Here is a 27906-nt window from a genome sequence, read left to right as displayed (position 1 = left end):
CTTGTAACAGAATGTGGTAGTAGTTTGGAGTCATGGGCTCTGACTTTGAATCTGTTTACTTTTCTTTTGACTGATTAGAGTTCTTCTTTCTTAACCTACATTTTGTAGGTATGTATTTAGAGGGGTATGGATGAGAATTAAATGAGACACCATGGGTTAATATACCTGCCTGTGGCCGGCACCTGTGAGTCCACTTCCCTTGTAGCCCTGTATATAGTTTGGCATGCCTCAACATAGTGTAAGTCTGATTCAAATTGTACTTAAAATTAAGTGTAATTTTAAGATATAATCAGTTTTGGAAAATGAAGCAGTTATATAAAAATATTCTGACATCTCAGAGTAATCCATCTGTCCAAAGCAAAGTATTTATCTTTTTAAATTGTAAAGTAATATAGTTTATCCTGTTGAAATATACAGGTCTTTTTTTTTTTTTAATAGGCTTTTGTCAAGATATTGTCTGTTTTTCTGACAATTTTAGATATTATAGTAAAATTGTTAGAAGGTCACATGTGCCTCTATAATAGATTGTGGCAGTATTTTATCTTTAATTTGATCTATATTTTTAAAAGTTAAAGTTATAAATATAGGTGTTTGTTTTTTGTTTTTTTGTGTGTGGGTTTTTTTTTTTGTTGTTGTTTTTTTTGTTTGTTTTTTTTGAGTGATCCTGGATAGGACAAGTAATGGTGCCTCAGATTGTCACTTTTTTTTTTTTTTTTTTTTAAGATTTATTCATTCTCTCCCCCTCCCCCTTCCCGTTTTCTGCACTCTGTGTCCATTCACTGTGTGTTCTTCTGTGTCTGCTTGTATTCTCTTTAGGCAGCTCTAGGAACCGATCCTGGGACCTTCTGGAGTGGGAGAGAGGCACTCATTCTCTTGTGCCACCTCAACTCCCTGGTCTGCTGCATCTCTTATTGTCTCTCTTTGTTGTGTCATCTTGCTGTGCCAGCACTCTGCATGGACCAGCTCTCTGCACAGGCCAGCTTGCCTTCACCAGGAGGCCCCAGGTATCACACCCTGGACCTCTTACATGATAGACAGGAGCCTAATCACTTGAGCCACATCTGCTTCCCTCAGATTGTCACTTTTAACACAGAGATAATTACGACCTTTCTTTGGTACAGTGTACTGGTGTGCTCATCTAGTAATTCATCTTCCTGAGGTCTACCGAAAGATGCTGAAGCAAAATCATTAGGGATGAGCTACTTGGGAATCTGTTAATTATTCTGGGTGAGTTTTATGTTTAACAATTTGAGAACTTGTACTTTGACCCCTTAAAGATAGGTGAAATTTATATTGGCATTGCCATATGCTTTTTTTTTTTTTTTTTTTAGGGGGCACTGGGGATTGAGCCTGGGACCTCGTATGTGCAAAGCAGGCACTCAGCCACCGAGTTACACCTGCTATGCTGCCATACACTTTTAGGCTATGGTGAGGTAATTTATGTGTGCATTCAGCAATTGAGCACCCGTTCCCCTGCCAGGCTTCATGGTCGATGTTGGATACACAGTGATGGTGACTATAAGGTTTTATTTTCATGGAATTTATAATTTAGTTAGAAAAACAGCCAACAAATTGAACAGCATCTTTAACTAAAGTTGTGATAAATGTGATAAATGCTCTGAAAGAAACTGCCATGAGAATGGTGGAGTAGGGGTTGGGGGTGATCAGGGAAGTCTGAACCGAAGTGACACTTAACCAAGACCTGAGAGACGATGGGGTATCACATTAGAAAACCTTTGTACATATACCATTAAGAGGGGGGATGGCAGGCCAGCAGAGGATGGAGATACTTGTATTACATGTGCCTGGCAGAGCACTTGCATCTAGAGAATATGATCCCATAAGTCATAAGATAAAGGCTGGCAGGAGTAAAATGTAAAAATATTTGATCAGGCACTCCACTCAAGATATCTGAATGGCCAGTGCATATACGAAGAGTTATTCATATTCATTATCAGATAATTGCACTTTTTTTTCCTAAATGAGGAAAGTGGGTTTTTTTTTTTTTTTTTTAAATTTTTCTCCCCACCCCACCCTACCCTGCCCTTCTTGTCTGCTCTCTCTGCCCATTCGCTGTGTGTTCTTCTGTGTCTGCTTGCATTCTTGTCAGGCAGCACCAGGAATCTGTGTCTCTTTTTGTTGTGTCATCTTGCTGTGTCAGCTCTCCATGTGTGTGGCGCCACTCCTGGGCAGGCTGCCCTTTTTTTGCACAGGGTGGCTCTCTTTGCGGGGCACACTCCTTGCATGTGGGGCTCCCCTATGCAGGGGACACCCCTGGTATGACACAGCACTCCTTGTGTGCAGCAGTACTGCCTATGGGCCTGCTCACCACATGGACCAGGAGACCCTGGGTTTGAACCCTGGACCTCCTATATGGTAGGCCGACGCTCTTATCAGTTGAGCCACGTCTGCTTCCCAATTGCACATTTAAACCATGCTGAGATACCTGTATATACTCTCCAAAATGGGTGACCTGAAACGACAGAAAATACTAAGTTTAGCAAGGATGTCCAACAACTGGAGCTCTCATACATGGCTGGGGGTGGGGGTGGGGGTGGGGATTGTATTTTGATATGACCACTTCAGAAAGCAATTTAGGAGTTTATTAAAGCTGAATATAGGCACACACTACCAGCATGCCAAGAGAAACTCATATATGTTTTTTTTACCCATAGGCATATACTAGACTGTTCATAGTAGCACTTTTGTAATGTAATAGTCCCAAACTGGAAACTGACTGAAGTTCTATGAGTAGAACAATGGAAAAGTAAATTGCTGTATATTCATACAGTGGAAGCAATGAGATTGGATGGGCATTAATACTGCTGTGGCTAGCTCCCAAGCCTAACGTTGAGGAAAGCCTAGCAGACTAGAAAAGATTACTAATGGTATGATTCCATTGATAGAATGTTTGGACCAGGTGTAATTCATCCTTGCTGTTAGAAGTCAGAATAGCTCTCACTGCTGAGAAAGGAAGTGACTGGAAGAGATCCAGAAGGAGGCGGCTCAGGGTGTTAATCATGTGTCTTGATTTGGTTGCTGATTAGATGGATGTGTTCAGTTTGTAGAAATTCATTAAGCCATACACTTAGAGCTAATATATTTTTTTGTAGATATATTATACTTAAATGATTAAAAGTTGTGAATAGATTATATCACTCTTAAAAGTATTCAAGTAATCTGTTCTAAAATTGCAACTGAATCAATGTCTCTTGTCCTTTAATGATAATGTTCATAAGCAGCAATCTTTATACCATATTTTAGAAAACTTCAGAGTTGCTTACCTTTCCAAGCTGTTTCTTGGAATATTTGTGTTGAATACGTGTGTGACAAAATTGCCCACACTCCTTTTCTCTCTTTCACATGGCATAGCACAACCATCAAATGGCAAGTTTATGAATTCATATCCTGACTGCACAGTGAATAATTGATTCACTAAGATTGTCTTTGGAACCATTCTCCAGCTTCTTACAGTATTCACCCCTTTAGTAGCTGCTCTTCTCTTTGCTTTTAACTAGAATAAATCCTTATGGTCTTGGATACCTGAGTTCATTTTGGTGCCTCCTAGTCGTCACCAGGGTTTACTTTCGTTTTGTAAAATGTAAGTTGTGATCATACACCTGAATAGCAAACTTAGGCAGGGTAGTGGTTTTTCAGAGTCCCCTGAAATTTCATGGACCCAAACACTGGATACCAAGGCAGCTGAACTCTACTCCCTTTTCATGTGATAGGCATCTCAGTTGTCCCTGCCTTGACATTCCAATCCATGTGCCTGAAGAGCTAGATAACACGACTTGGGACAGGATTCTTGGTTGAAAGAACTAAAATGAAGTAGTTCAGAAGATAGAATTAGCAGGTCTTTAAAGACTCTCCATCTGACACTTAGGTCGGTTAGAAAGGCAAGCCAATTAAAAGTAATGTGGCCAGCATTGGTGGTGAAGAAGATAATTTTGGAGCATGGAGCATGGTGGTGGAGGGCAGAGTTGAGGTCCCAGGAGCTGTGAAACAAGTGCTGGAACTGAGTGCTAAGAGCTACCCCAGCTGGCCGAATGCTCTTATGATCACACACTCTTTCCACAGGGGCAGCGTCCCATAGTCTGCCTTTGGAACGTAATGCTTTGTCCTAATCTCTTAAATATTCACTGCTTCCTATGGGATAATGGTTTTTCAGAATTTTACCTGGGGCCCAGAATAAGCTGTTCCTTTTATATCATGACCCATACTATAATATCAAGACAAATTCATGAATACTTACTCATACTACATTTACTGCATTCTGGTGTATTCCATTTCACTTTTTTAAAAATGCTGGTTAAAGTCCACTAATTTACCCCCCAGCCTGCTAGTATAGTAGGTCATATACCCCACAGTTTAAAAAATAGTGATTTAAATACCTTATTCTGGCATTTGAGGTACCCTATAATCTTCTCTTTCTCCCCCACCCTGTTTTTACTACTTCGTTAAATAAAGCTGTTCCTTAAATGAATTTCAGTTAACTCCATGTTGCTTGAACTAAGGAAATTCATTCCATCTCTTTGAGCCTGGAATGCACTTCTCCTGCCTGTCTGATTTTTCAGTTTGAGTCATTCTTAGATTTGGCTTTAATGCCCCCTTTCTATAAATAGGCTGGAATGCCCAATATTTACTGTCACTCTGCATGTACCTTACATTTCTTTATAAATTATTTGTAAAATTGGATCCACAAATCATTTTATCTGCTCCTGCCTAATAACTGTCAATTAGGTGACATGATTCTTTGTCTTGTGCCATTATGATTGAAAGTTCTTTAAAAGCTCTCTCTTTCTTCTGTGCCCTCTGTGGTGCTGAGCATGTCAGAGACCTTTTAGTTGCTTGGTGATTTCTAAGATAGGTACTTGATGTTTTCTTTTCCATAGTAAGTGGTTATAATCTTCTCACTTGAAGCAGGAAGAAAGTATTCTTAAAACAGAATTAATTCTAGAAACATTTTTTGGAGGAGGGAGGTGAGGTTATTAAAGCAGGATGCAGTTTTGTGAGTGTAGACAGAGTTCAGGACCCTTTTTATCATTCGTGAGTTTGGGAAAGGAGTCAGCAGTAATCATCTTCATTTTATATTCAGCCATATCAGTGGGAACAAAATTGGCTGGGAGAAGACAGGAAGCCACTCAGAACCTCCAGCACGCGGAGACCCAGGAGACCAAACAAAGGTAGCAGAGGCTATGCCTTCTTTTCCTTTAAGTTCTGATTTTCAAGCATGTTGTGTTAGTGATTGATTTAAAGAAATTGACTTTTTTAAAGCATGTTATCAGTAATGCAAACTTTACAAAGAGGATGAGAGTTGAAGAATTCCTTTCTCTTCTATTTTCATCAGAGTTGTGATACCACAACCTGCCCTTCTTTTTTCTTTTCTTTTTCTTTTTGTCCCCTTATTTTGTGCCTTTTTGGTTTTTTTTAACATGGTAGAGGAAAAAGCCTGGGTTGAAATCCTTTGTTTGCTAGCTGCATAATCTTGGACAAGGTACCTAAAACCTTTCTGAGACTTTGATTGTTTCTTGTAGGAATTTATGAGGATTAAGTGAGAAAGCATCTAGGTTATATACATTAAAAATGAAAATAAAATAATTTCACCTCCCTACTCCCATTTTTCCCCACTAACAGTATTCTTTAGAAATACCATTTTAATTTGAAGAATCATGTCTGTTATACTTGACCGCTAATAAAGACTAGGGTTGATGGTTATTTATATTCAACATTGGCTGAATATCAAAGATTCTTTTCAAAACTATTATCATGCAGATGAGCAACAAAAATGCTTTGTGAATACCTATCGTTTGCAAAGCACCTTCCAAAGCATTCTCAATTACATTATGCCCTCATTCTTGTGGAATGAAGAGTATAGGGTGTAGAGAATGGAGAGTATAGAGTGAATTATTATTCTTAGAGCTAATTTTGGCATTTTGTATTTTTTAAGATAAAATTAAGCACTAAATTACATCCGTTTTGAAGAATGCATTTTGTTTCCAAACAAAATGTATTATGTCTTTAGGTTAGCACTAAATTAAGCAGCAAGCAATTATTCTCACAACATTTATTCTCAGAATTAAAAAAAAAAAAGTTTATTGTACAAATAGCATTATATCACAGACATCTTTCTGTGTCAGTATATATAGAACTGCCCCCATTTTTAATGGATTTTAGCTGTTTTGTGTCTTGCTTTTCTGTTTCGTTAAATAATACCTTGCATGTAATTAATTTAGGGCTTTACGATGACTAGAGAGAATCTTGGGTTTAGGTTTTCTGTTTTCTTTACATACCAGTTTTAGTGGTTAAGAGCAGGATTGGTCAGGCCTAGATTTAAATCATGGACAAATTATTTAATCTCTCTGATCTTTAGTTTTCTCATGTATAAAGGTATTAGGCTGGACCTAATGAGGAAAAGAGAAACCATTCTAGGCATGTAAAACAGAGGAATATGTCATACAGGTAGTGAAAGAGCCAAAAGACAAAAAGGGCAGTGAGGCTACCTAGTGATTAGCAACAGCCAAAAGAACCTTTCACCCCTAGACCGGGAGGGCCAAAAGGAAGATAGTACCAGAGCCCATGCATGAGTGGAGGGCACCCAGCAGAATCTGAGACTGAAGGGGCAGTGATCTGGCTGGAGCCATGTAAGAGAAGTCACTGCTTTCAGAGACCAAGTTCTCTGGGCTCCCACCAGTTTCTTCCAGCACAAAGCATATAGGGAAAGGACAAGGAAGTGAACAGGCTCCAGGCAGACGCACTTCTGCAGAGGGTTATTTTAATAATGATATGGCATCATGGGAGTAATATGGTGGTTTTCACATGCAGAGGCTTTAAGCCAAACCATGACTCCATATGTCAAATGAGAGGGATTGGATAAGAGATCTCTATATCTGATTTCCCGGGTAAAACTGTTAAATCTGAGAAATGTATTCCTCGCCGTCCTTCTCCCATTGCATTCTGATAGCACCAGACTTGCTGCTCCAGAGGTCTGTTTGTCTCCTCTAGATAGTACTCATCTTTGTGTCCTTTACATCTGGCCTGTGGGCAGCTACCTAGTAATACATGTTAATACATTGAAAGACAATGTAAAATAAACTTTTTTCCTCCCTCTTGCCCGTTGTGTAGGCAGAAGGTTCGTCCACTGCCTCTTCAGGAAGCCAGATAGCTGAAGGAAAAGGGAGCCACATTGGCACTGTCCAACCAATTCCCTGCCTTCTGTCAATGCCCACCAGAAACCACATGGACATCACCACACCTCCGTTACCCCCGGTTGCACCCGAAGTGTTGAGAGTGGCGGAGCACAGGCACAAGAAGGGACTAATGTATCCCTATATCTTCCATATCCTCACAAAGGTATTGTCCAAGGGGCCAATTGTAATTATTTTCTCTATCTTACTCTTTGAAATAATGTTCATTTTTGCCTTTCTTATACTTTGAGCGAAAGATAAGAATTTGTACCTATAAATACAGTACCAAAAAAAAATAACTTGTGAAAAGTCTCACTTTTCCCTTCATATAAAATATTTTTGAAACTTCTTATTAAGTAATGACATATCACATTATGTTATGACTTATAATTTTATTCTTTTTATTTCCAACTTCAAAATTTCTTACACCATATTTGTACCATCATGTCAGTTTTAATTCTGATGTCAGTTTCACAGTCTAATTTGTCTGTCATTTATCTTTAGAAAATGTGGCCCCTTTTGAGTGGCTAATAGTACCAAATGTATTTTGGCTTGTTCATGTACCTTGTGTGGGATTTTTTTGTATTGCTTAATAGCAAAAAATGGAATACAGGATATTAAAACGTACATAGTCAGAAAATGCAACTACCTTTTTATACAATGTCATAATGTCACTTTATTGGTGCGTTGCTTAAATTTATACACTGAGTGTGGCATTACTTGGTTTTGAATCTTGGTGTCTTGAATACCGCTGTTTGTACCTAAATTTCCTCAATGGTTTGTAGCCTTTATGTTGCTGCTATAATCATAGACTCATAATTTAAAAAATGACCGTAATGACTAGACGTCTCATGCAGAATTGGTTTATTAGGCTCATGTGTTAGCATGCATTCATCAGTATCTGTACCGCCATATATAATCAGACTTTTTTCTTTCTATATTCTGCAATCCACATGTGGTTGGTTAAATGGAGTCAGTCAATGCAAAAGACACTCCTATCCCACAGTTCCCCCAGGCATACTTCTTTAAGTGTCCACTGACTAATCTAGACATGGCTTATTTTTATAAATTAAAGGAAATGACAACTGTTTAGAGAGTACTATTTATTCAGCTCCTCTGATTTATTCCTTTAATTGTAATTGCCTCCAGGTTTCTTGTATTACTTGATATGGGTATGCATGTGTAGTATGCTTTTTCAGATATTTGGTTGTAAGTAAACATTTTATTTTTCACGTTCAACATAAATTATAAAGGGTAAGTGTAAAGTTACTGTTGTGGGAAAAAAGATTTTGCTAAGTTTAATGGGACCAAACTTTTGGGAAGACATCCTTCAAAATAATGTTTAAAGTGTCTGCAAACTTTCCCCATTGAGTTGCTTCAAATGTAAGGTCCCCTGGCCTGACTTGCTTGTATCAGAGTGATCAGTCCTCCTGTACACACTGGATACATCTGATGTGTGGACAGTTGATTAAATCAATATGAGTGATACAAAGCTGTACCGTATGCTTCTACAGTATTTGCTAATTTCAAAAGCAAGTAATGACAAAATGACTGTCATTGAGTAAGGTAAACTTGACAGTCTTCAGATTTAAAATTTTTTCAATATAAATTGTCCAGACTAAGATACTTGCAGTGAAAAAAAGCCTCATAGTAATGTAAAGAATTATCAAAGCATCATAATATTGAAACTAAATATTCCCTGCATGCGTGTTAGAAAATATTAATATTAATGAATATGAAAGTACTTAGGTCATAGAATGATGATCTGTTACCTTAAATTTCAAGTATATTATTAGAAAAATGACCAGTTTCGATTTTAAAATTAAGTGAAAGAGCAAATGTTACAAAATAACTACTAAAGGGCTGCATTGATAAATTTAATAGACAGTGTAGATCATAAATGTATTTTCATGTTACAAATGTACATAAATAAAATTCCTAGCAAAATACCTTGAAATATACCTTGATATTATAAAATACCCAGCATAGGTGACCATGAAATTTTTTGCAACAGTCTCAGTTGCAGAAGGTCACAGTTGGTCACTTTTGTCTCTTGGTGACAATGTTCTTGAGCCAAAACGAAATCCCTGCTGAATTGGTAATGGACCTTGAGCGAAATGGGGCTACTTTCCTTTTCTGCCCCTTGCAGCTATTCATGCCTTTGTGTACTTGCTGCACCAGAACAGAAGCCTTAGCACACATCTAAGACTTTAAAAAAGAAGCAACATTTTAGAGGTCTCTTAGGCAGATCATTATTAATATGTGGTACTTTTTTAAGAAAGAGGGCAAAGAAAATTCGACCATTTTGGTTTCAAGGTACTCAAGTTGGATTTCATATGGATAATTGAAAAATATAAATTTTTAAAAATTGTAAGTTCTCAACTTTTTCTATGCTATGAGTTGTCAGGTGCCATCTGTCTAGGGTATTCCAGAGACTTTGGGATTATCGACATGGTTTTTTGTTCTTGGTTTCAAACTAAAAACAGTGTAGTTCTCTTTTTACCATTTGAGCATATGTTTTGACCACAGCCTACCAAATGAACTCTTCCTATACATCTCAATGTAGGCAAGTTTTTAAATGATTACTTTGGATTAGAATTGTAAAGTTATTAAGTGCCAGTTATACAGTATATTTCTGAGTTTATTGTAAATTCAGCATGAAAAATGTGCAATATTATTCTGCTTTCTTCCATGCAAAGGGTGAAATCAAAATTGCTGTTTCTATTGAAGATGAAGCCAACAAAGACCTGCCTCCTGCTGCTCTGCTCTATAGGCCAGTTCGTCAGTATGTTTACGGAGTCCTGTTTAGTTTGGCAGAAAGCAGAAAGAAAACTGAAAGACTTGCTTTTAGAAAGAACAGACTTCCACCAGAATGTATGTACTGTAAACATCCATTGTTTGTTTTCTTCAGTACCTCGTAATCTCTTATGCATTTTCTAACATGTTAGAAGAATCATTGCTGAGTTAACCCGAGTGCCTCATGTAAAGGAGATGGAACTGTCATCATAGACAGGAGGGCGATGGTAGAGGTTTTTAGAAAAGGAGAAGTCACAAAGTTTTTTCCTCAGTGACATTCCAATAGTGAAGTTGATTCAGCAAGATAATAAAACAGTAGGTTTGTACTTCAAACTCTATGTTGATGTGAAAGCCGTCCTGGTAATTGCCATCACTTTCTGTAATTAGCTTATATTAATAAGGAGAAGGGTAGTGTCTGTACTCTGATTTTGATGAGATATACACATCTGCTCTCCGGAAGGCCAGTGTTTGACTGACTGTCAGTTGGACTGTTCGGGTGCTGTTGGAGTGCCACCGTACACAGCTCTGCAGCTACAGCAACTGCAATGTGAGTCGAGTGTATCACCACAGAATTGTAATCATGTGCCTCACATGTATAGTTCCAGCCAGTGAGCTTTGTGGATGAAAAGTGAAGGGGGAAAGATTGAAAAGTTGCTAAGAGTTGAGGTCAAAAACATTTTCTATCTTCCAATGGGTCAGTGTTATATTTCGGGGAGAAAAAATGACTTTCTGGTCTAGATAATTTTATCTGTTAATATAAGGAAAGTAAACTAACTGTATAATTAGCAGGAAATAGAAATTTCCCAGAACAAAAAATCTAAAATAAGAATATTATGGTGCTGCATGACAAGAATGCAAGCGGACGCAAAAGAAAACACAGCGAATGGACACAGAGCAGACTACAGTGGGGAAGGGGAGAGAAATAAATCTTTTAAAAAAAGAAAAAATATTATGAATTGTAGAAATTGTAAATTACCGAGTCATTCTTTAAATCAAGAATGGTTTAAATGTAAATCTGTTACAAATTATATAGCAAAGGACCTGTCAACTATGTGATATGTTGCTGTAGGTCTTATTAGTTGAGTGAAGCTGATTTTTAGTCATAGAGTATATGAGTGTTTTATTGCTTTGTAATCGTAAAAGATTCCAACAGTCCTTCGAACTAAGTTCAGCAGATTCTTAAATTTTCTATGTTTCCTTCAAAGTATGTTTATAACATAGTTAAGTATTCCTGAACCTTTCATTGAAAGGACATATTTGTGATTTTGTAAAACTTTAAAATGGAGGTGTGTCAATACCTTTACTGAGTGCTGAGCTGAGGGCGTTTTAAAAAAACGTATTGCTAGTTCCATAGTACTTCATATAATTGACCCTTCTACTTCCTCAATGGTTGGAAATAACATTTGAAGTCCCTAGTATTGAACATGACATTTTTTCCAAAGATATGTTCTTAAATATATATTCTGGTTCTTTTCTTATACTCTGATTCATTTTCCCAAAATAAATGACAGTTCCTAATTTTGCATATGGTTAGTTTTCACATGCTGGCATGCCAGGCCACTGCTGCGACTGCTACAAAGCCTCCTTTTGCCTAGTTTGGTTCTCTGTTCCTGACTTTTCCTGACGTTACTCATTCTTCTCATAGGTGTAGAATACTGAACCAGTGTGCTGCCTAGCGGCTTTCCATCTGATTCCATTTCCTTTAGCACTAACAGCTGGTCAGCCCCTTAAGTTTTCAGTTTCACTGCAAGGCATTGGCTTTTGTAGTGTGAAAAAGAAGGCTGTTCTTTTTATTTAATTGCTTATGTGTTCCAAAAACATAATTACCTTTATGTAGTAAACTCCTCAAGGAAACATAAGGTGAATTCCAATACTGGCATGCCATTGTATTGCTTATAGCTTCATAAAAATAAAGGTTGGGTTATATGTCCTGCAGCCTCCATATCCATGATTCGTAACATCAGGCACTGTCATAAAGTTGATTGTCATGTTGTGTCTTAATCACTTCTGATATCCTGTGGTTCTAAAACAAGTTGATGTCTACAAAAACATTGCAGAACATGTGGTTAACAGAACTTAGGAAGTTTATTCCATGGTCATTTGTTGTGTACCTAAGTCATGTCAGATATTGGGAGAGACCATCCTGTTAACAGGCAGTTGGGGAAAAGCTGGAAAGGGTATTCAGCTAAACGGACCAGCATCTTCTGCACACAAAGGCCAGAGCAGTGCTTCTTTGAAGAAAGGCAGATTGTTCTGAAGAGCTGATGTGCTCAGACCATGTGAGGGTAAGAGGGAGTAGCTGGAAGACAGGTTAGGCTGTACTATTAGAAGTATTTAGTTCTACACTTTGTTTTTCACTTGTTTGTTTGCTTGCTTGTTTGAGGCACCGGGGTCAAGGATTGAATCCGGCACCTCCCATGTGAGAAACAGGCACTCAACCACTTGAGCCACATCTGCTCCCCTCCCCATTGTTTTAAGCAGAGAAATGGTAGGGCTGTATTTGCCTTGTACAAGACGAACTCTATGGTGGCTGAAGGAAATGGGCATGAAGTAGGGCAGGGAAGTAAAGAAAAGAAAGGAAGGGCTGGTAGAGCCTCAGAGAACTCACAGGCTATACTGTAGATGGTATTCCATTCACGGCAATTCAAAATGCGTTTAGGAGCAGCTTGTGTCTCTTTGCCTCCTGTCTGCTGCCTGCACCCTCCCCCCACCGCCCCCTGGGAAGAATGAACTCTATACTAGGTGGAGTCAGGCGTCTCATTGTGAACAGTGGAAATGTTTCCTGGGTGCTCAGAAACAAGGAAGTAGGCAGCAGGGGCTGTGTTGTAGGCAGTGGGACTGTTGACGCCATTGTGGGCACTGGAGTTGAGAGAGCAGAGGAATACAGAAGGAAGGGGAGAAGACAGTACAAAGTGTTTTCACATTGGGCTGAGGTGGATAGAATAGGACATAGCTTCAGAGAGTTTAGGCAGAAGTTACCTTTTTTTTCCTTTCCCTCTTTCCCTCCCCTCTTCATTTCCTCCTCTTTCTAAGGATAGGAGATGGAATAGTTTGATTAGTGTTGTATTCTTCTTTGACCAATGGAAAGGATGTAGTGTATTGTGCTATGACAAATAAAAATTTACTCTGAATTGAAATGCATAAATTTTGGCCTATGAGTTTAAAAGTTGAGAAGCCTTCTTGTTTGGTGGGTGAGATTTTTATCAGCAGCTTTAGAATCTAGATGCTTTAGGTTTTTGTGAGGAGCTGATAAAACTGAACATGTTCATGCATTAACTACATTAATGAGGGGAAAACAAGGTTTTATCAAGGTGCGGTTTTTTTTTTGTTTTGTTTTGTTTTTAATTTCACCCCCCCCCCCCTTGTCTGTTCTCTCTGTTCATTCGCTGTGTGTCTGTTGTGTTCTCATTAGGTGGCTCCGGAAACCCATCTTGGGACCTTTCGGAGAGGCGATCATTCTCTTGTGTCATCTCAGCTCTAGTTTGTTGCATCTCATATTGTCTCTCCTCTGTGTCTCTTTTTTTGTGTCATCTTGCTGCATCAGCTCTCTGTGGGCAGCACCACTCCTGGGTGGGCTGCACTCCTGTGCGGGGGGGCACCCCTATGAGGGCAGCACTCTTTGCGTGTGGCAGTGTTCCATGTGGGCCAGCTTGCCACACAGGCCAGGAGGCCCTGGGTATCGGACCCTGGACCTCTTATGTGGTAGGCAGAAGCTCTACCCGTTGAGCCATATCTGCTTCCTGTAAATTGTTTTTTACGTCAGTAATACATCTCCCCTGATGATTTCTGTAGTTGGAACATCACCTCTCGAGAGGAAGATTTTTGTCCAGAGCATCTTTTGTAAAGGTTGAGGCTCAATACTCTCAACATGCTCAAAACAAAGCTTGCGTGACAAAAGAATCTGTGCCCTGCATGCTCTCAACAGCACTCCTTAGCAGTGCACACACTCTAGCTCTCAGCAGCCTCTCAAGCCTGACTCTGGTCATGCCATTCATGTAAGGTCCATTACTTGAAAAAGCTCTTCGTTGACCACATATCTAAGGATCATTAAGGAGAAAATGCTGTCGCTTCTTGAAGCTCTAGTTGCCCACAGTGATGGGCTGCTCCAGTTGGCTCAAAAGGGAATGAAGATGACCCCTCACAGTTTCTCAGAGAGCTTTCGGGTGACTAAATCTGAAAGACAAATACATTCAAATCTTGTTTCTGTTTGCTGTCTCAGGAGTCACTTTTAGACTATATAGAAGACACATAGAAGAAATGAACTTGTCAGCACTCTGGAAGGAATTTCACACACTGATGGCAGTGCCATAACGGCAGATTCTTGTGGAAGGGCTGCTCCTGGAAGCACCCCATGGCCTCTGCTAACTCCCAGTCGCCCCAAACCTTCTGCTGAGCTCCAGAGGGAACGTGCCCATGGCTGATGTGGCTATTTCTGATTGTTACTTTTTTTTTTTTTTTAATCTAAAATAACTCGAGAATTGCACCATTTTGCATACACAGATGTTCCTGTTAAGAGCCATGGTTACAGTGATTTCCCAAGATGTCTTTATTTTCAGCAAAGTCTGTTCATTGGGAATATCGGAGTCTAAGGGGTGATTTTAATATTTGATGCTCACAAGATTTAAGATGTATTTATTTGGTAATCTAGTCTTTTGATTAAGGCATATGATAAAGTGCTCATAATTTACAATTAATGTGACTTACCCGTGTTTCTTTCTTCAAGTCATTATATGGTTAAAAGTAGTTTATCTGATCCTAAGAAAAAGTCTGGCCTTTAAATTTAAAAATACTCGTTTACATAGTTGCAGTTGATTTTCCATTCTTGCGTTCTATAATTTTGTTTTTAAGAAATTCCTCAGAATATCTGTTCATTATTGTAATGTGCTATTGAAGGTCACAGTTCTGGAATTCTAAATCTTACCAGGGGGCCAGCTGAAGAGAACTGTTTACATCCAAGCACAGGATGAGTCACCAGGTGTGATGGATGGCAGCCATAGCGATTGCTGTGGGCGGGGGAGGCATAGCCCCCACAGGGTCCAAAGCCCAGCACCCCTGGCTCACTATGTTTCCTTAGACTCTCTCACCTTACCAGTTACTCTTGCAGTGGAGAGAGGTGTTCTGTGCACCCCATCTTTTCACCTTCACCCCCCAGAGCCTTTTCTCCCTGCCTAACCCACCCTCAACCATCCCCCAAACAGGGCATCATTGAGGCCCAGTTCACTAGTATTCTCTTTCTAGTTTTCTACCATGGGGTAGATGGGAGAGGGTGCCATGACTCAAGGACAAGTAAGAAGGGGTTTACATTCTCTCTCTTTTGTGTGTGTGTGGGGCTCATTTTTTAAAAATTTTTTTTGAAGTATATCATTCATACATGAACACAAACAATACGTGTATAGTAAAGATTGTGAACTTACAAAATAAACATACGTAACATCACACAGGGATCTTGTACATCACCCCTCCACCAATTCTTTGGATTGCTATGAAACATTTGTTACAAACTATGTAAGAGCATTGTCAAAATATTACTCCCAACTATATTCCTTATCTTATATTTGATGTATTTTCCCCAACCCATATTATGTTTTAAAATATATTTTTGTTACAGATATTGTGAACTTGGAAAACAATCATACAGATGTGTAGATTTCCCATACAACTCCACACCCTGTTGGAACATTTGTTACAGATTATGAGATAATATCATCAGACTATTACGACTAATCATGGTCCATAGCATACATTTGGCACACTTTTTCCATACACCTCCATTATCAACACAGTATAGCTTGGCATTGTTGCAAAATATAGTATTGCTATTAACCACAGTCTTTAGGTCACACCAATTATAGTTTTCCCATGTTTCTCCATATTCCCATCACACTGCAGTAATGATGTACATCTGCCCTAGCTCACAGAAGGACTCTCTTACATTTATACCCTTAACCACAATTCTCAACCGCCTCTGGGTTCACTGTGTTATTCAGTTCCTAAATTATTCTTTACCTTTCTTTTTATAAACCAGTTGCCACATTCTCTTTTAAAAATAAATGAAGCCTCAGCTGTAACTGAAAAGATAAGATTCAGAAAGTAAAAGTGAATTATGGTTTTAAAAAGCAGAGGGACATCAATTATAGGCATGAGATAAATTTATGGAAATGGGAAGCGAGTGTATGTATGAATGAATACCACTTTTATAAAGGATTTTCCTATATATATTCTTGTACTTTTTTAAACTGTCAAGTCAGAAGGAATATTGATTTTTTTCTTTTTCTTGGTCCAATTTGCTCTAGAAATGTTGTTTGTGCCAAATAATTGGGGTTGCTTATTTAAAAATAAACTCAGTTTCTTTATTGCGGATTATATTGTGAAATGCAATACCTTAATGTCATCAATATTAGTGTGATTTAATATGTGTGAAAATTGTTTTTTTTCCATGATTTTAAGGGAGGCTGTTTATATATATATTAATCTGAATGTATTTATTCAGCAATGCTCTCAGGCATTAATGGACTGGTTTTTTTCCTTCTCACAAACCTCTGGCACAGGAAACGGTTACTTAGACTAGTAGTGTTATATGACAGGCCAATCTATATTTGCCCTTTTGGGTTAATATTTATTTTATAGGTCCTCAAGAATAATGTAAGTGGAGAAAATGAGAAAGATAAATAGCATTTGTCTACATTCCTCTAATACCATGCTCTTCTACATATTCTGTGGCCTGTTAAGCATCTATATTTTTGTCCACTGTCAGCTGCCTCCAGCCTCAAGTTATCCAAGGTTTAAGGAAAAAAATCTCACAGCTTTTTTTTTGAGAATTGGAGGGTGTTCACAGGTGTGTCAACATTAGGAAATATGGAAATGATTAAAGTCCACCTACCATTTCTACAGAGACTGTTTAGAAGTTAATGAACAGTTTTCATGTGCAAAGGAAATAAAAGGCTTCATTGCACCCATTTGCTTACCTCTCCCTTCCCGAGCCCTTAGCTGGCCTTGCTGACTATAGAAGCCCTTTGGCAAGGAGTTTAGAGACATACTTTTAATAAGGCCTTATAAGCACAGCACCTACCAATAATTGGAATTGGCCTACAAAATGAAAAGTGTTTATTATTCTTGGCCTGGGATGGATCCCCCAATCAGTACTCTTACCAGATTTCCAAGGAGGTTGAGTGTGCACATATTTAAATGTGATACTCACAGAAGATGATTGACTTTTTTTTTCTTTCTTCTTCTCTTTTTTTTTTGTTTTTGTTCATATCTTTTTTTTTAACTTATTTATATTTTTTATTTTTTGTTTCTTGGCTTTTTAATTTTTTTAAAATTTGATGATGATTGACTTCTGACTGAAAATATTGTGATTTTACTGACAGCTCATGTGTGTTTTATGCCCTAAAATGGTATTTTGAAGATATATTTTCAGTTAAAAAAATGCATTGTAAATTTCACCTCTGGTACTGGAGAAATAGCATTGTTTTCACCAGTGTAAAATCAGGAAAACAATCTTATATTTAGTCTTTTAGCAGTAGGCTACTTCCTGAAATAGTGAATTTCCCTGTCAGTAGGAAAGATGAGATTAGATAAATGTTTATTGTGGTGATACACAGATTTCTTCACCGGAGGTAGCAGATAGAGTAGCTGACCTCTGAGGTTCTTTTATTCTTTTATTTGAAGAGGGCAATATGAACATATCTTTCTAAAATAGTACCATACAGAGATAATTTTATACCTTAGTGCTCTTTGCTAAGTCTTAGCTAATGTTCCTTCTTAGGATATCCTGGTCGTCACATTGCTTTGACACTATTGTGGATAATCCATATATGACCAATGATCCTTGTAATACATGCTAAAAACACAGATTACTTACTGTTGGGCTCAGTCCTTAACCTATAAAGTCTTTAATTTCATTTCTAAAATGTTGATTTCACATTTGCAATGGGATACTATTGCAATGGGGTACTAGGTGCCTCATATTTATTTTTTTAAGATTTATTTCTGTCCCCCACCACCCCATTGTTTGTACTTGCTGTCTGCGCTGTGTCTGTTCCTTGTGTGCTCTCTGTGTCTGCTTGTCATCTTTTTAGGAGTCACCAGGAACCAAACCCAGGACCTCCCATGTGGGAGGGAGGCGCCAAATCGTTTGAGCCACCTCCGCTCCTTGCTTGTTGTGTCTCTCGTTGTTTCCTTGTTGTGTCATCTTGTTGCAACATTTTGTTGCATCAGCTTGCCATCATGCTCGTCTTCTTTAGGAAGCACCAGAAACCGAACCCCGGATCTCCCATGTGGTAGGTGGGCACCCAACTGCTTGAGCCACATCCACTTCCCATATATTTAATCATCAGGATTATACTGCAAAGTAAGTTATTATCCCTTAATCTAAGTACTTGGTACCAAGGCCAGGACTAGGATGAGGCAGGTGATGCACCCAGGGTTCAAAATTGTACATGCAGGTTGGCCCCTGAAAGTGAGGGCCTCCATAAATTTGAGTGCTGGGCACCTCACTTACCTCACCCTAGTCCCTGCCCTGCCTTGTTAAATGAATGACCGAAGGTCACAAAGCTATAAAGTGGTGGTACACTCAAAAATGCTACCAAATATTAGATTGTTTCTAAAACAAATTTTAAAAGTAAAGCAAGTGGATAGCAACTTTGCTGTTGGAGCAAAATATTTGGGTTGACTTGCATCTGTTTCTCTACTAAAGACATGTGTTTCCTAAATTAGATTTGAACCATTCTTGTCCTGAATACTGGAGACCAACGTGCTTGGAACTGTGAGAGAAGAAACTAATACTTACCTCATCTTTGCTTCCTATCTACAGTCTTACCGGCACAGTCCTTTGCTCATGGCAGACCTGAGGAAATATGAACTGGTTCCGTTCCGTTTAGTCTTGCTGCTGGTTCCAGGGCCTGTTAACAAGAATCAGGTGGCAGTTCTCAGGCAGTGTTTGCTCATTTGTAATGTCTCTAGTAAATTCAGGCACACCTGGGTCCCTCAGAGCCCTGGCGTGGAAAACTACCCTAGAGCTGGAATGGAGTCTCCTGAGGAGGCCTTGCAGGGAGTCACAGCTAGTGCCACTGACCTGATGGAAGGCCTGGTCTGCAATTAGCTCAGCTATAGTACTTGCAAAAATAAGTGATGCAGAGGTCTGCGTATTCTAAATTTGAGAATGAAGATTCTTTTGACTGTTTATTTCTAGAATGAAAATAGAAAATCACTGTAAAAACAATTCAGGTGAGTCAAGAACAGAGCCAAGTAAATGGACTAAGATAAAGATAGATAAGGTGATAAGGTTTTAGTAAGAATGCCTCTCTTGAGGAAACTCACAGGGGACTCCTAACATATATAATCTGTGCCTTTTGAGGTGCAGCAAACTCAGGCTGTGTGTCTATGTTCCTGAAGCACAATCGTGGCAGCAAAACACATGAGACAAACTGGATTACTCTAACAACCAAAGATAAAATCTGTTGGGTTCCCTGAAATAAATCTTTTGCCAGCAAAATGAAGATGATGCACAGAAAAATTTGGTTTCTGCATTTTTGCTTTTTTATGGCATGAAAGAAATGGTTTCTTTGGTGTACTCTAATAGAAATATAGCACTTTGGTTAATAGCGCCTTCTGTGGCCCCCTTAGCCTGTTTCTCGTCTTGGGGCCCGTGGTGGTGGCAGTCTCCTGAGGTTCCTGTTGGATCACAGGGCAGTGCCCAGCCCTGAGGAACTACATCTGGGCAGTGCGGTGCTGATGAGGGCAGTGAGTCCTTAACATACCTCATGCCGCTGCTGACTTCTTTGAAACTGTTCTGTAGTGCAGCTCGGGGGGAAAAGCGATCTTAGATTGAGAGTTCAAGGGACAGGTTCTGGCTGGGAGGAGTAGATTTCATTGGTTTTATATCCGGCAGTTAAGAATACTGCATTAAATACAAATAAGCATGTATGTATACATACATGTATATCTGTGTTTTGACTGATGGATTTAAAAACAAGCATTTTAAGTGTTTCAAACTTGAACCTGAAGGTATTCAAATGTGAGTGAGTTTTCCTAATGACAAAACTAAATTTCTTATAAAAAGGAAATCTTCGGTAACCTCCTGTGCACCTCATCTCCCCTGTGGCCTGTTCACACAGTGTGGTCAGTGCTGTGTTTGTTGTCACGGGCTGAGCACACATGAGACGCCATTACACTGCTCCATACCTACAACAGCCTGACTCATAGGACCTTGAAATGTGTTTAAACGTTTTTTTTCTTTTCTGTTGGCAACGTGCTATATATACCCAATATCTAACACTTGGCATTTTTTATTACATTTGAAGACACCGTTGTATTGTATAACCATATTTAGACCAGGGGTGGAACTGAAGAACAGCCAGCTATTCGTTCACCAGTCACCCTTTGCCATCATTTTGGATTCCTCAGGATCTCTCAGTTGCCGTGGGCATTACTTAAGGAAAATTAAACCCAGATGGATCAATGCCATTTGGATTTCCCTGCCGGTTTGGGTACTGACATTTCTTGAACTAAGTCGGGTTCTTTGTTAACTCCCTAATAAGTACACGCCCTAATTCTATCCTCAGATTGTGAAATCATTGCAGTTAATATACTGATGTGCAATATGGATTGACATCCTTGTATTTCCTCATCATAGATTATTCCTTAATTTATTTGGAAATGACATGGGAAAAAGTGCATGTTTGTGTGTTTGTGAGTTTCTTGACTATAATAGTGGGAAAACAATTGGGGATATGAGGTCATTGTTTTTGTATTATATCCACCTAGAACATCTTAGTTTTCCTGAGGTGCAATGTTAGAGCATTTCACACTCTGTCTTAGGTTTAGCTGAATATAATTACTGTCTGCAGGCATCACCTGGGATTTCAGAACTTGCAATGTTGCTCCTACTTAGGATTTTATGGGGCATTTTGGATCTCATTTCATGGTGGTTGTCCTTACCAATCTTTCAAATAGAGTTTAGTAGTTATGTTTGTTAAAGTGGGAAGGTCTTTAAGTGGAGTAGCTACCAAATGCAAATTATCTTACATCTAATGAGGGAAGGTATTCATCTGCATAGAAAAAGACATCAGCTACCTAAATTGGATTTTCCATGTTAACAGTAATTAAATACCTCTGTGAATTATATCAGTTGTCATTATTAAAGCTAGTAATAGATTTTAAACATTAAAACATTTTGCCTAATATCCTTGATTTGCACATTAGCCAAAGCAGAAAATCCAGTTGTGCTTTGATTGAGAAGAAACTGTAGCCTAACAAAGTCTGAATAATTCATTAAATTGCATAGAGCAAACAAACATTTTTAAAAAGTTGGACTTTATGACAAATCAGTGGCTTACCAACAAGAGAATGCATTATTATATGAGAAGTGAAATTTTCCTACTGTAATTATTGGAGCTATTTATTTTTGTTAAGACATAGTAGGTAAGTTTGGTGCTTACTGTTTTTTTCTCTGACTTTTTTTCTTTCTGTAGTTTCACCAGTGATAATTAAAGAATGGGCAGCTTACAAAGGGAAGTCTCCCCAAACCCCAGAACTGGTCGAAGCTCTTGCCTTCAGGGAGTGGACCTGCCCCAACCTGAAGAGGCTCTGGCTGGGAAAAGCAGTCGAGGACAAGAACCGCAGGATGAGGGCCTTCCTGGCCTGCATGAGGTCGGATACACCGGCCATGCTCAACCCAGCCAGCGTGCCCACTCACCTCACGGTGCTCTGCTGCGTTTTACGGTGAGAGGCAGTGTGATGGGAGAGGTGGGGAAGCCCAGGACTGTTGACCCGTTTCTAGAGCTAGGCACAGGCCAGCACAGTTGAAATTGCTGTCCTGTGTATTGTGCTGCCTGCCAGACCTTCTCAAAAATGTGTTCTGCTCAAAGAAAAGCTTATATTACATGGAATCACGTTGCTTGTCAAAATTTATATTATAGAAATAGTAGGGGAAACGGACTTGGCCCAGTGGTTAGGGCATCCGTCTACCACATGGGAGGTCCGCGGTTCAAACCCCGGGCCTCCTTGACCCGTGTGGAGCTGGCCCATGTGCAGTGCTGATGCCCGTAAGGAGTGCCGCGCACGCAGGGGTGTCCCCCGCGTAGGGGAGCCCCATGCGCAAGGAGTGCACCCCGTAAGGAGAGCCGCCCAGTGCGAAAGGAAAAGTGCAGCCTGCCCAGGAATGGCGCCGCCCACACTTCCCGTGCCGCTGACGACAACAGGAGTGGACAAAGAAACAAGACGCAGCAAATAGACACAGAGAACAGACAACCAGGGGAGGGGGGGAAATTAAATAAATAAATAAATAAATCTTTAAAAAGAAGAAAAGAAATAGTAGGCCCTTTAACCTATCTCTTCAAAGTGAGAGTGCTTAAACCACCCTGATGTAAGTTTTGTTGAGGAGTTTTCCTAAGTGAAATGTTACTCAAGTAATGCTGGTTAATCAACACAGGGCAACTTTGTGTCATATTTATGGTTTGGGAGAACCACGTGAACTGCTACTGAATGCTAAAGCAGCATAGTGCATCTCCTTTCCTTACAAATCAAGATGTGGTTTGCGCCCTGTGACGGGTGCACCTGCCCAGGGCCAGGCTTTCAGGCTCAGCTACAGCTTCTCTGCTCTTCACTGGAGAACCTGGTGCAAAGTCTTTATTCCTTCTCCCTGAAGTGTGGCCAGTAGTAGTGCCTGCTTCAAAGGAGTGCTGTGAAGATTAGGATGTGAGAAGCTCTCTGAGTGGGGCTAGGCATCTAGTAAGGCCACATTGTTTGCCCTTATTTTTTATCACTAAATTGGTATTTAAATTACATCTTTAGTTGTCTCTGAGCACAAGAAATGTAGCTTGACTCTCTTATTTTAAAGAAGTGAATAAGCAGTATCACCATTAATGTGGCACTGGAAGTTCATGGCATACGTGTATGGAAGTGGATACATGAAGTGCTTATGTGAGTAAGTGATATTTAAGTGCTAATTCTGTGTATAAAATGCATGTGCCCACATCCATGAAAATTTTTTTTCTGATTTTTTATTTTGAAAGAATTGCACAATAATTGCCAAAGTAATGAGTACCCTAATATATTTTAAGCATTTGCACAAATGTTAATATCCTACATAGCTATAGTACAGTTATCAAAACTATGAAGTGAACATTGTATAAAACTTGCAAAAACTTCTGCAATGACTGCAGTAACTCAATTCAATTCAATTCTGACTCGCTGCCCAGAATCAGGCCAGACTTCATGGATTTGAATTGCCCACCAGCCACCAATGGCCAGTTTAGGGACTCGGGCCACCCACACTTCTGACCAATTGGCTATCAATGTGGGGATTCCCAGCACTGCTCGGATTTGATCATTTACTAGAAAGATTTGCAGAACTAGTTAAAGACACTGTATTTGGCTTGTAATTTTTTGCTGATGTCTAGGCATCTGATTAGGATGTGGTTTACTCAGATGTTCAGTTTCTTTCTCTTTTGTAGAGATTCAGTGGTGGGAGGCTGTGTGTTACCACTGCTCTTTGATTCTTGGCTCGATCTGGATTGTTAGGATTGTCTCTACTAGGTGCTCAGAACTAGGCTCTGGACCCATTAATTGGTTACAGACCCATTTCCTAGGGCCTTGGGGAGGGAGGCTATGAAGGTGGGAAAAAGCCTCTCCTACTTAGATTTAATTTTCTTTCCTGCACTTCCTTCATCTGCCAACAGAGGGTGCTCTCTGGCAGCTCTCAGTTCAGTGCTTGGCCGGAGTATATTTGTGGCAACACAGACCTGGGATCAATGTGATAGAGCTTCCTTCCTGGAGGCTAGGAGCCTTGTAATTCAGACTTTTTCAGAGATGGTTCTCCAGCCTTCTCTGACAGCCCCCTCCCTATTCCTGGCTTGAAAATTTTTCCACTCCCCTGAGTCCTCAGCAATCAGTCCTGGTTGGTAGAAAAGGAGATTGAGAGGGTGGTATATCTTTAGCCTCTTGCTGGCTCTCGAGGTAAACAATGGCACAGCCCTACCCGGCCTTGATGGGCTCCTGGGACACAGACCAGATTTGTGAGTCAAAAGCTGAGTCAGTCAGCCTTAGGCTGTGTCCCTCTCTCTCCCCTTTCCTGGGGTGGTGGATCCCTGGAGCCCCCTTTGTCTGTAGTCTCAGATCCAGAACCCCGAGAGCTCTAAAGTGTGGGAGATGGTGCCGGCAGCAGCAGCCACTGTCTTCAACTTGCAGTTCTGTCTTTGGGATTCCCCTCCTTTGTCCCTTCTCCTCTGGGCAGTGCCCAGCCTTTGCCTGGTGTCTTAAACCTTGGAAGATCTTTTTCTAGGCTGTTTTAGCTTGTCCTCAAGCTATTTTTCTGGAGAAGTGTCCCATGTCTTTCTAGTCTGCCATCTTCCTGGAAGTCAGCATCATTTTTAATAATGGCTTCCAATCAGAAACAGTGTATGTATAGGCAATAAAGACATTGTACTTGGTACTGTAGTTTCCTTATAGAAATGGATACAAATAAGAAGCCAAAAGAAGAGACGCATAGGGCGAGGTCTGGGAGGGTCTCAGAAGCGAGCTTCCCTGTCCCCTCCCGGCACAGAGATGCATCTTCTCAGTCATGGCAGCTTACTGCAGTGTCCTGAGTTCATGTGGTGTTCCTTCAGCAGGTGTGGCTGATGGAGTCCATGCCCGCACGATTGAGCTTAGTCTCCAGCTCCTCCCCTCCCAGAGGCTGTGGGTCAGGCCCCCTCATCCCATGCTTGGTCTCTGTCGAGTTGCCACACCTAGCCTAATACAGCGGGTGTGGCTGGGCCCTCTCTGGTCCCCTTAGGGTCATCCCCTTGGCACGTGAGCTCTTAGGTGGTTCCTGGGCGGAGGTGATTATCAGGACACGCTTATCTTGGGAAATTCCGAAGATTCACAGGTTTCTTCCCCAAGAAACCGGAGACAAAGACCAGCTACTAACTATGTTACAAACTTTATTTGGATGTCATCCGTTTTCCCCTAACGTCTGTTTTTGGTCCCAAGAGCCCAGTGCACTAGTTGTCCTGTGTCCTTAGTCTGCTGTGGTCTAGGACAGTCCTCAGTGTTTCCTTATCTCCTGGGGCCTGGACACTTGAGGAGGGACTGGTCAGGGGTTTGGTGGACTGTCCCCAGGTTAGGTTTGGCCGGTGCTGTCTCATGATGAGATCAAGGTTGTGCATTTGGGGGAAGAGGACCCCGGAGGTGAGGTGCCCTTCTCATCACCGGGTCAGGAGGTCGGTGCTCCGAGCCTGACTGCGGGGAACAGGACCCTTCACCTCTTGGTTCAGGTGCTCTGTGAGGTGCCTCTTTCCCCCTTTGCTCTGTTCTTTGGAAGCAGCGGTGGAGTCCAGCCTCACTCGGGTGGGGTGGGCGATTAAATGCCACTTCTTGAAGAGGGTGGTATTTATGTATAGTAACTGGAATTCTTCTGTAAGGAAGAGTCTCTTCTTCCCCTTTTATTTATTCAGCCATTTAGGTATATCAATATTGATACATGTGTATTTATTTTATTCTTTATCATTATATTTTTAAGGAAGTACAGGGGATTGAACCAGAGACCTTGTACGTATGAGGCAGGTGCTCAAGCACTGAGCTATAGATGCTCTGCTTATTACTTGTTGTATTCTTCAAATTGTTCCAGCTCTGGCCATTAGGAGCTTTCTCAGGTTGGCTCATTTGTCCTTTGTACAAGACCCTATTCTCCCCCTGCAGCATTTCCTTATTTCTTATTTCTTAATTTCTCGTTTCTCATCTTGCTGTTGTCATGTCCCAGCCCTGGAATTATCCCTTCTCTAAAGAGCCCTGCTTCTTTTCATTACTGTAGTACTTAGAAACCATTTGATCCCAGTACTAGGAATGCTCATTGCTCCTGGGATGTCACTGCTTTCTTGGCCCTCTGAGCAGACAGAGCTATCAGTGTTTGTGTAGGCACCATGGAAGTTTTGATGTTAGTTTGAATTGGCATGCATACCTGATTGTTCACTTGCTTTTTGAGGGTTTGGTTTTGTTTATTAACAATTTGAAACCTGGGGAAAAGTTGCAAGTATAATGCAAAGAACTTTTTTGCCTGAACCATTCAAGGTTGCTCACATGATGCCCCATCAAATACTTGAATGTGATTTCCAACAAGGAAAATCTCCTGTGGAACCACAATATAGCCATCAGAATCAATTAACATTGATCTGGTTTTCAGAATGTTTCACCAGTTATCCTGGCAACACCCGTTCCAAGAAAAGGAGCCAGCTTGGAGGCTCTCTGTGCATTGGACATCATGTCCCTTTGGTCTCCTTCAGACAGGAAGGAATCCCTCAGTCTTCCCTTGAACCGTCATGACCTTGATGCTTCTGAAGAGGACAGGCCAGCTATTTGGGGACTGTCTCTCAGGCTGGGTTTGCTCTTTCTCCCTGATTAGATTCAGGATGCGTCTTTGGCAGGAATTTCCCAGGATTGGAGCTTTGTTCTCCCCATACCCCACCTCGGGCAAACAGTTCCCTCCTGTTCCGATGCTCAGGATGCTCCCTCTGTGGAGTTACTCCTTGACCTTGTGTAACTAATAGTATTTTATGGTGAGGTACATTGAAACTATGTAAACATTCCATTCCTTTTCATTTGTTCTAGGTAATAATTTACGTATTTATATCAGCACGAACTCAGAGCTCGCTATTTTATTCATTGGCTTATAGTCCATTGCCACCATTGTTTATTTTGATACTTGAATTATCACCCGTTTGACCAGTGAGAGTCTTGTCACACTGGTTTCCTACTTGTTCACTTTCCTGCAGATGTTCTAGCCTCATCTTGTGGGTTCCCTGCCTCAGCTCTGGAATCACTGTTCCTCCAGGCAGCCCAGATTCTTTCTAGAGGAGGATGGTGTTTATCCAGCAGGATCTTGCCTGTGGGTGGGCTCGTTGCTCTTGGAGCACTGCTGCTCCCTGTCCCTGTCGGTGCATTGATATATACTTGCAATCACTTTCAGTTCTGCATTTCTCTTTCTCAGTGAAACAGCAAATGCATACTGCTCCTCCAATCTGGAACCCCAGGTGTCATTCTAGTCGTCCGAATTGCCATAGTGGTAGCCTGCGCCTCTGAAGGAACTCGGGTCCAATTATCCTTCATGCCCATCCTTATTCGATCAAGTTCCCTGTGTGTAATCCAGTCTCCCTTGCCTCCCCTCCTTCTGGCTGCCCTCCTCACCCCACCAAGGCTGAGCCCTGCCTTGGATGAGCTCTGTCACTCATGTCCAGTTGCCCCCCATCTTATGTAGACACTGCTGACTCTCCTCTCTGGGCCACCTAATTGGCTTTGGGAAGGGAGGAAGAGATTTATTCATTTTTTTTCCCCTGAAGTTTCTTAAATTTGTAAACTTTAAGGATGTTAAACTTATTTAGAAAAACCCTCCTTAATTAAGTTGAGGTTGACCAAATACAAATACAGTATGTCAACTTCTTAATTCCCTTGAAGATCAGCTGATGAAAGAGTCGGGGTTTTTTGTTTGTTTTAGAATCTTCTGTTCTCCTCTACTAAACTCTGGAAAGTGTTCAATAATGTTAAATTCGTTTAAGGGCATGTTTTTATCAATAAAAACCTGTGATAGCCAGGAATTTAAGATGAAGGTACTGGACACCCTACGATTAGGCGAACGGTGATGAATCTGTCCCCTTCCAGTATTTCTCTCTTCCAAGCTTAACGTGATGAAAGATTGGCCTTTCATCACTGGAGCCCTAGGCTGGCAACCATGTAACTGATCCAGAGATAACACTGATGTTCATTAAGGACAAGCTGTGCGCCTTGCGCATCCCAGGCTGGAGCAGCTGGCCTGGACCCCTGGCCGACAGACCCAGGACTCCAGAGCAGTAAAAGATGAGCTGCTGCCATATGATGGGAGCCTGACTCTTTAAACTTTGTGTGAATGCCCATATCTCTTGGTACAGTTTAGTCCCGTTTTCACACTTAC

At 40.5% G+C, this 27906-nt stretch overlaps 1 protein-coding gene across 2 annotated transcripts in view; it reads left to right on the top strand.

The window, feature by feature from the left end:
• FAM120A (family with sequence similarity 120 member A) overlaps positions 1-27906 on the top strand; it is a 135615-nt gene that overhangs the window by 76434 nt on the left and 31275 nt on the right. For both annotated transcript variants that reach the window (XM_004455563.4, XM_058301454.2), the window contains exons 8-11: positions 5099-5186; positions 7126-7353; positions 9887-10061; positions 21458-21707. In XM_004455563.4, coding sequence (XP_004455620.2) covers positions 5099-5186; positions 7126-7353; positions 9887-10061; positions 21458-21707 — 741 coding nt within the window. The remainder of the gene's footprint in view (positions 1-5098; positions 5187-7125; positions 7354-9886; positions 10062-21457; positions 21708-27906) is intronic.

Source organism: Dasypus novemcinctus, chromosome 8, assembly GCF_030445035.2.
Source record: "Dasypus novemcinctus isolate mDasNov1 chromosome 8, mDasNov1.1.hap2, whole genome shotgun sequence".
In the NCBI taxonomy this organism is placed as follows: Eukaryota; Metazoa; Chordata; class Mammalia; order Cingulata; family Dasypodidae; genus Dasypus; species Dasypus novemcinctus.
The sequence above is the reverse complement of the archived record's forward strand: the minus strand, read 5'-3'. Positions and strand labels throughout refer to the sequence as shown.